Source organism: Otolemur garnettii, unplaced genomic scaffold (assembly GCF_000181295.1).
Source record: "Otolemur garnettii isolate 467f Iridium unplaced genomic scaffold, OtoGar3 scaffold00010, whole genome shotgun sequence".
In the NCBI taxonomy this organism is placed as follows: Eukaryota; Metazoa; Chordata; class Mammalia; order Primates; family Galagidae; genus Otolemur; species Otolemur garnettii.
This window is the reverse complement of record NW_003852405.1, coordinates 36312351-36321932: the sequence shown is the minus strand read 5'-3', so window position 1 is coordinate 36321932 and position 9582 is coordinate 36312351. Positions and strand designations below refer to the sequence as shown.

The window sequence follows — 9582 nt, the reverse complement described above, 5'->3', positions numbered from 1 at the left end:
GGTCAGAGGTTGTTCTGGACACTGAGCATTCCACAACCATCTGGCTTGTAGGTCAGAGGTTGTTCTGGACCCTGAGAATTCCACAGCCATATAGCTTGGAGGTCAGAGGTTGTTCTGGACCCTGAGCATTGCACAACCATCCAGCTTGGAGGTCAGAGGTTGTTCTGGACCCTAAGAATTCCACAGCCATATAGCTTGGAGGTCAGAGGTTGTTCTGGACACTGAGCATTCCGCAACCGTCCAGCTTGGAGGTCAAAAGTTGTTCTGGACACTGAACATTCCATAACCATCCGGCTTGGAGGTTGGCAAACATTTTCTGTAAGGTCCAGGTGGTGGATATTGTTGGCTTTGCAGACTGTAACTCAGCACTCTATTTAAGGGACTGGGCAGTGGTGGCAGCCAGGATGATACTCACCCGCTGGGACACCTGTGGCAGTGCTGTGTGAGGCACTGGCAGCAGGAAGGTTCTGACGGTGGAAAGAGGAGGGAATTCCTAGAGAGCTGCTTCCTTCCCTCAGTGACATGAGAGGCACAATCACTGAGAGAACCAGATCGTCGGAAGTGGAGTCTGATGGTGCCAGCTGTCAGGAATGACATCCCTGTGAACAATGTGCCACCAACAAGGGTGACAGTAAGGAGGTGGACAGAGAGAGTGAAGCAAGGGCTGAGGTCATCAGCCAAAGAGGAGAGCAGGGTCGGGGGGACCCCACGATGTCTGAAGGTGGGAGCCTGCCTCTAAAACGTTTCACCTGAGTGCTGTTTGTGAGACCTGTTTGAAGTGAATTATCTGAAACTAGATTTTATTAATAGATAAATGTATCTCAGCCCAAAGACTAGACATCGGGTACCAAGGGGGTGAAGGACTTACTTAGTCCTGCTCTGTTCCAAGCATGGCTTGGCCCGGATGAGACCAGGATGTGTCTCACTTGGTCTGTTGCCCAAAGCCTCTCTCAATGCTCCCTTTGCACATGGACCTGCTGTCACGGTCACGTCCTTGCTGCTCGCAGAGAGCTCTGGGGTTCTCCTCCCTGCCAGCTGAGGTCCCCAATGGGCACTTGGTCTCCACCCTGCAGCTGGCCACTCCCTCCGGGCCGCTGCCCGCCCTGGCCTCAGATGTGGGTGCTAATGTGCCCCAGGGTTTGTTTCCATGTAGCTGTCTCCTAGAACTCAGGAATCTCAGTAGCTTAGAGCTAACAAACCCTGAGGGTCTTAGGCCCTTTAAGCCAGGCTCCTGCTTAACTCAGGAACTCTCTCTCAACCTGTGGCTTCCTGGTCGACAGCCCGACAGCTTTTCCCTCTATATGGGAAGGAGTTTCATCCCGAGAACCGACATCCCTCTCAGATGTTTGTATTTTTAGTCGTCCGTACCCATCTGTTTTGAAGTCGCTTGAGCACATTGGCCTTTAACTTTCTCTTTCTCATCTGCCTATAATAGTTTTATCTTGTCTTTTGTTAGATGACACTGAGGTTAGTGATTTTGTGACAGTTAAATGTCACCAGTTCTCTTTATTATTAGCCCTGGTGTTGCTCTGAGCAGCAGTGATTTGACACCTCTGATCATGCAGTTTTACGCTTTGAAACTCATACAGTCTCAGCTAACGATTTCTCTCCCATCGAGGCATCCTGTGCAGGTGGCACCTTTAAAGTCTGTTTCCCTTGCAATTTATCCTATGAAGAGATTATGATTCTAGAGTTCAGGTCTTGGCTCTGGAGTAAGCTGTTAGCTGTGGACCTTTAGCAAGGCCCTGAGTGTTCCCCTTAGATTTCTTACCCATGTGTCATTAGCTGAAGACTCTGGGGCGGGGTGACTGGCTTTGACCTGGGCACTCCTAATCCTGATTATGTGGTCAGGGTACAGCTCTTTGTCAACACTGTGAACTTTGGTGGGAAGAGCAGGGTCTCCCGGGACATCATGACCTGGGGTGGTTCTCAGCCCTGTCACATCTCAGCTCCCTGTCTCTGTGAGTTGTTTAACCTTTGCTGGCCTCCTCGTCCTCAGCTAGAAAGTGGCATAGTCACTGGCACCCGTGTTGAGTGAGGGTCAGAGGCATGTGAAGCGTCCAGCGGTAGCTGCACTCAGTAGGTCAGTGAAGGTCACGTCCCCTTTCCTTTGTGCTGGGGCTTTTTATTCTTGTGTCTGGGCAAATAGAAGTCGCAAGGCCTTCGTGATTCCCGGGTCACTCTTCACACTCCAGAAGGTTGGGAACATTTTCAGAATGTCTCAGGTAAGCTGCTCTCACCTGAGTGCCACTGCCAGGATGAGCATTACCACGGCTGGGACAGCTGGGACACAAGCGGTGAAGAAAGGAGTTAGGGAAGAAGCTAAGGGGTGTTTAGAAAATAGCAGAAAGAAAGAAGGCGAGAGGACAGGAAGGGGAGGTGATGGCGGAGGAGGGAGAAGGCGGAGGCCCTGGTCCAGGGTGGAGTCACCAACCCTCCCAGAGCCAGCCAGGCCACGGGTGTGCAGAGCCCAGAGCAGGGGCTGCGCATGTGGCATGAAGGGGCCCGTGATTCCAGCCGGCCTCTCTGATTAGCCTGCAGCCCAGAATGGCTCCTTAGCCTCTTAGCACTCAGGCTTCAGCTGGGGAAACCAACAAGCACCTGGGTCAGCGCTGCTGTCTGAGTTCCCGCTGCAGCTCCAGGTGGGGTTTGGAGGGATCAGCCCCCTCATGGGACAGGTGGACACGTGGCCGACGGTCTGTGATGGCACTGCCCGCAGGGCTGGCCCTGGACCCAGCTCTCCACTGCTCACAAGCTGCTGCACAGTGAGTGGCCACCTGGGCCACCCAGTCTGCTGGTCCCCATGCTCCCTCCTCACCCTCTGCTTGTCTCCTGTTATCTGGCTGCTGGGACTGCATTTTCTAGAAATTCCTATTTGGCTAAATGGAACTTTCTGCTGCAGGAGAGACCTTGGTGTAGGCTTACCTCAAACCCACTCTAAGTTTCACTGCTGAGGAAGTCAGGTTGGTGCCACTGAAGCCTGTTTTCAGTTGTTTCTGTTGGGTCCGATCCTGGCTGGGTCAGGACAGATCTGACTGAATGACATCAGGGAGGTGACACGTTTCCACATTCACAGGCACTCATACTCACACACATACACACACTCACACACATACACACACTCACACATTCACGTACTCATACTCACAGTACACCCTCACACGCACTCACACACATACACACTCACACCCTCTCATGCACTCACACTCACACACTCCCTCACACACACACACTCACACTCACACACACACCCTCACACATGCACTCACAGTCACACACATTCTCACTCACACGCACTCACACATCCTCACATGCACTCACACCCACACACATATCCTCACACTCACATGCGCTCACACATTCACGCACTTATACACACTCACACACATATACACTCACACCCTCTTATGCACTCACACACGTACACAGCCTCACACATGAATTCACACACTCACATGCTCTCACACTCACACATATACACACACTCACAACCTCACACACAAATTCACACCCTCACACGCATTCACACACATCCTCACATGCACTCACACTCGCACACATCCTCACACTCACACATGCACTCACACTCACACACAGCCTCACACTCACACACATCTTCACACATGCACTCACACTCACACACATCCTCACACATGCACACAGAAGCAGATTATTCAGTCTCCTTGTGACTATGTTTGGTTGACTGCCTCAAACTAGCCACATCTGACCATTGGCTTATGAGCTGTGGTTATTCCTTCTATCAGCTCGGCTGTGTTTGGGCATTAAATAGATATCGCCTGGTCTGGACATTTGTTCATTCATCATTTGGCAATTTTTAGAAGCCTGTTACATATTACGTGCTGTACTAGGTATGCAGAATATTAAGATAAAAGAAATAGGTCTCCCCTTCAAGTAGGTCATTGTCTAAACAAAAAGCAAGTGATTAAACCATACCATGGTGAGGGGTGAGTTCAGGGATGGACATGCATGTGAGGCTTGGCACTTGTATGTGTGCATTTTTCCAAGACAGATAAAAGTGTTTTTACTTATGATTTATGCCCTTCCTTTTCCATTGAGAATTCTTTGTGCATTCCAATTAAGAAACAATAACCACACATGCTTTCTTTGCGTTATTTTATTAATACATGGTTTAAGAGTGAGTTAAGAAATCAGTTTCCACAAAGTTATGATTTAATAAAAAAAAAAATAAAAAGAAATGAGTTTCCCCATCATTTTGGTTTGTTTCTTTGTTTGGAGTTTTGCTTTTATTTTGGGTCATTTTATTCCCTTTTAAGATAGGGTCTTGCTCTGTTGCCCAGGCTAGAGTGCTGTGGCATCACTGTTGCTCACTAAAGCCTCAAACTCCTGGGCTCCAGAGATCTTGCCTCAGCCTGTGAGCAGTTGGGATTACCGGCACCTGCCACCACACTCGGCTAATGTTTCTATTTTTTATAGAGATGGAGTCTCACTATGTTGCTCAGACTGAGGTGGTCTTAAACTCCTGGCCTCAAGCAGTCCTCCCACTTCAGCCTGACAAATTCTCATCATTTTTTAAAAACTCATTTTTAAGTTCACCCTATTTTTTCTGACGTTTTGGCCATGTTCATTATTAAACAAAAGAAAAAGAAAACTACATTGTTAAACAAAAGAAAAAGAAAACTACTGGGGTACAAAGAAAATTGAAATCAACCTCTGACCCTGTTCTCCCAGAATCATTACTAAATGCTGAATTGTCTTTTAAAGATGTTCTATTGTGCAAATATACATTAAAATATGGGTTTTTTTCCCTTCAAAACAGAGCCTACTGGAATGGTAGATGTCTGGCACATGAAACGACGCATTGACCACAATAGACAACAGATTTCTCTTTTCTGGAAGGTGAGTTTTAAGTGTCAACTTAGATCTCAAGGGAATTAAATATTTAAATAGTTAGTTTTATGGCAGAGGAAAAACCTGTTTGCTTAGTGCAGGGGTCCTCAAACTTTTTAAACAGGGGGCCAGTTCACTGTCCCTCAGAGCTTTGGAGGGCCGGACTGCGGGCCCCGGGACGAGTCAGCTGCTAAGCAGGACAGGCAGTGGTGGCAAAAACACCTGGTGGGCCGGATAAATGTCCGAGGTGGCCTGAGGGCCGTAGTTTGAGGATGCCTGGCTTAGTGGGTTGGAGACAAGGCTGTAGGGTGGTGCTGGAGCTCGTCTTCACAGACATGTTAATGACACAGGGCATGATGACATTCACCTTGGCAGGTGAGGACGAGAGCTCCAGCTGAGCCGTCCCTTTCACCCTCATCCTTTCTTCACGGCTCTTTCTGTCCACCAGGGGTCCTACCCTCTCCCTCACGTCTGCCCTCCGACCCATCACACCGTCTCTTCTGACTCTGGTCCCCTCTCTGTCCACCTCCTCTCTGTCTTGAGTAAACCTGTCCAGAGGTGACCACTCCACTTTACACGCTCACTCCAGAAGTAAAAGACGAGAAAGCTGTGGACATGGGTCTGTAGGAGTCTGGTTTTTAAATCAGTGAAATGGAGAGGGTGGAAAGAAAGCTGCTATCCCTCAGAAACACCAATAGTGGTAGAAAACGACCCAGATGGAAACAGAAAGCAGCTTTTCCTCAGAAATAGTAATCAAACAGAAGGAAATTGAACAACCTTCCAGGAAACCAGGAGGCCTCATGTCAGCACAGAGCAGCCGAGTCTCACAGAGCAGGCAAGCTGGCGGGCACCAGCATCCCCCTTAGCAGATGAACAGACCAAGCCCCAGAGACAGAAGGGCTTTGCCCAAAGTCACCCAAAGTCACCCAACAACCAGGCGCAGACCTGGGACGGGAGCCTCCTCCAGAACTGTCCCCACCATATCCCCACTTGCCTTTGTTGAAAGAAAAGTCTCTGGCTTGGAGTTGAGGTCCTGGGCGGGGTGCTCACGGGAGAGGTTCCCACAGAACTTCCCCTCACGTCCTAAATCTCACACCCCTCTCACTACACTCTTACAGTTCAGGGTAAATAAGCAGCGTGGGGTTAGGAGCCTGGAGAGCACAGGATGTGAGCGGCTGGAACTGTGGGGCGAGGTCCCCACTGGCTGTGCGTGGGGCGGGCGGGGGGGTGGGCTTTGGGGACTGCCTCTCCCTCAGTTTTCAGAACCAGCTCTTCCGCCCCTTCTGCCCCACCCCCTTGACAAAAAATGTCTGGTGTAAGAGGAGACTGCTATAAATAGCTTGGTGAATCACCATCGGGCTCACTTTAAAGCTAACGCTGCAGCTCCAAATACATTTTAAAATAAAATCACTTTTAATAGCGAGACAATTCTCAAAGCAGGAAGTTCAGAGCAGCCATGATTTGTGAATTGCATAGAAGGATCCAGTTCAGTTATTTCATTTTCCCAAGTAAGTTACTGATTAACCCAAAATTCCTCCTCCCATAGAAAGATTTCTCCTCCAAAAATGTCCCCAACAATGGTCTGGAAAGATGGGCTGTGTAGATCTGTTTCGTTCCTTTCCACTTGAGGGTCTTGCTCATAGAATGAGGGTAAATTTGGCCCTGTGGGGATCAGTGAATGAGAGGACAGGAACACGCACACCCCAGGACCACCACGGTAGCCCTAAATGGCACTACAGCACGGATGCATATCTGAGCCTGTGCTTCCAACTGGCAGAGTTTGTGCCAGACATCGTCATGGTCACCGGAAACCAGTGGTCAGGACACGTGTAAGTTCCTGGTGTCGCTTAGCGAATGCCCATGTGCAAAGCCTTCTCTGCTGCCCATCTCGAGTTCCCTCCTGTCTTCACAAAGCGGCCTCTGGGACTTCATGGTGGGGCTTTTACCTGTGAGCAGCTCTGGGAAACCAGATGTAGAGACTCCCACCACTGCAGAGAGGGGACGTTAGGGCCTGACATCAGAGGAAGCCCCAAGGAAACCCCCGCCGCTCTGTGAACAGAGACAACCCGTTCCTCCTGACTCTGCAATGTGAGGTACTTTCACTCCCATGGGATGTCCACGCTGGAGGGGACGGCCTCGGGCTGGCGGAGTGGGAGTGTGGCTGTGAACGTGCCTGTGTGTGAGTGTGAGCATGTGTGAGTGTACTGAGGTGAGCGTGTGTGAATGTGAGCATGTGTGAGTGTGAGCGTGTCTGAGTGTACCGAGGTGAGCGTGTGTGAGTGTGAGCGTGTGTGAGTGATAATGGCGTTGCAAGTGAAGGAGCCCTTGGCTTTGTTGCTATGGTTTCCCCACACTGGCAGGTAGCTAGTCATTTTTCCAAACCTTGGTTTTTTCTGAAAGCTCCATTTCTTCAAAAATATCCTGTCAACTTTTTAAAGAAATCATAACTATTTTTAAAAGGAAAAATATTTTCAGTGTCTAAGTCAAAAAGTACAACCTGATCTATGAAATGAAACAAAAACACTCGGATGTTTTTAAAACAACAAATGCAGTTAACAAGCAGAAAAACTTTCTCATCCACAAACAGCTCCCGCTGTTCAACCCTTCCCGGGGCTCTCAGCAACCCCGTCCCTCAAACGCCCTCTATTACCTTCTGCACAGAGTTTCCAGTGGTTTGCTTTGATCTGTGGCTCCAGTGCGCTTATCCTCCAGTTAAAACGTGTGTAGCACGTACCTTTTAAGAAGAAAATCACCTCGACTCTGTATATGAGTAATGCATGAAAAAATTATGACAGTGAAGCAAAGCCACATTTACCTTGCCATGGTAGTTTCCTCTGTTAACTTCTTTTTTTCTTTTTTTAAATGTATCACAGTATTAACAATGCTTTATTTATTTATTTATTTATTTTTGCAGTTTTTGGCTGGGGCTGGGTTTGAACCCACCACCTCTGGCATATGGGGCCAGCGCCCTACTCCTTTGAGCCACAGGAGCCACCCCCTCTGTTAATTTCTTTACAGTCCTCTTATTGCCTTAATCGTAGCAAATCACAAAACATTCTGAAATTTGAGGGCGTGAGCCTGAAAAATCACTCCCTGTATGCAAGTCCAGCTGAACTCACTCCCACATCCCGATAAATAACACGTGGACACTCCTCCTTAACATTAGCCCTGTGTCACATGGGAGGGTGTGGAAACAAGCCCAGTCCCCATGTCCTGGTGCTCACAGTCCACTAAGGGGGCAGAACAGGACCAGGGTGAGGGGGACACTCCCAGCGTTGAGGGGCAGTTCAGGGTTCAGCCAGGGGGAGACGGTGGGGTCTGCCCATTGGAGCAGGGCCGTGGTGAACGGCTGGAGTGACCCCAGAGGAGCAGGTTAGCTGTGACAAGGGTGGGATGGCATTTGGGACTGTGGATTTGGTGTGGAAAGAGTCACTTTAGGAGAGCACTGTCCTACAGGAATATGAAGCAAGCCACAAATACAAGCCACAACTTAAATAATAAAAAGAAACAGGTGGAATTAATTTTAATAACATATTTTATTCAACTCAGTATATCCAGACCACAGGATATCCCAAAAGTCACCCATGAAGTTGCCATACATAGGCAAAACGGGAAATCATAGCTAAATGTACCTTTATTTACAAAATGTTCATTACCAAATTTTACAAAGAGATGACCAACACGTAGAGAATGTTTGTAAATATTTTATAAAATTTGATAGTGAATATTTTGTAAATAAAGGTACATTTTAGCTATAATACCCCATTTTGCCTGTGTAAGGCGACTTACTCTGAGCAACTTTGGGGACCACTTGTACATATTATCATTTCAACATGTAACCAATGTTTACAATTATTGAGATATTTTACATCCTTTTTTTCCTAGTAAGTCTTCAAAACTAGAGTGTCTGCTAAGGGCAGGTGCCATGCCAGGGTAAGGAGCTCACCTCCAGGCAGCAGCTCCTGTTGGCCCGACGCCTGTGGCTGGGGCTTCTCTCCCGTCTCCGGCAGCACGGCTCCTGTGTTTGAAAGCAACACAGAGAGTTTAGACAACTCTTGGTTCCAAAGGTGGGGGAAGAATTTGGTGCTTTTCATTAATTTGCAAAGACGGTGGATGGGCTAATGGAAGCCAGAGCCTGGAACGATTTCAGTACCGTGTTTTTTTTTTTTTTTGGCCAGGGCTGTGCTTGAACCCTCCACTTCTAGTACATGGGGTCGGCACCCTACTCCTTGAGCCACAGGCGCCGCCCAGTACCGTGATTTTTAAACCTTTCCTGTGAGGGTTCTTTTGAGTTACTTCTTCATTTGGACTGGAGTTGATGAAGACAGTCATGAGTTGTGAAATGAGGTGCCCAAGTTTAAACTCAAGACTCTGGGTAGTTTATAATCACCTGTGTGGTGGTGAAAAGGCTTTCACAGAGCACTGTCATGTAAGGCAAGAGCCAGGGTGGTCTGGCCCTCCGTGTGCTGGGAGGAGGGTCCTGCACGTGTGACAGCAAAGGTGCCGTCCTGATGATTCACATATCACTTCAGAGTGTCTGAGAACAGAGAAGTTGCCAAGAGACGGAACATCTTTCATTTGCCCAGCACTATTCAAAACGCTGGACCTCCTGTGAGTCACTGAGTGCTCCGACGCTGGACCTCCCGTGAGTCACTGAGTGCTCCGACGCCGGACCTCCCGTGAGTCACTGAGTGCTCCAACGCTGGACCTCCC

General features: G+C 48.7%; 1 protein-coding gene across 1 annotated transcript in view; it reads left to right on the top strand.

Annotated features, from left to right (window-relative positions):
• The window catches only part of IL12RB2 (interleukin 12 receptor subunit beta 2), a 57694-nt gene that overhangs the window by 21277 nt on the left and 26835 nt on the right, over nt 1-9582 (top strand). Inside the window, exon 7 of the mRNA XM_023509868.1 lies at nt 4799-4878. Within this exon, the coding sequence (XP_023365636.1) occupies nt 4799-4878 (80 nt within the window). The remainder of the gene's footprint in view (nt 1-4798; nt 4879-9582) is intronic.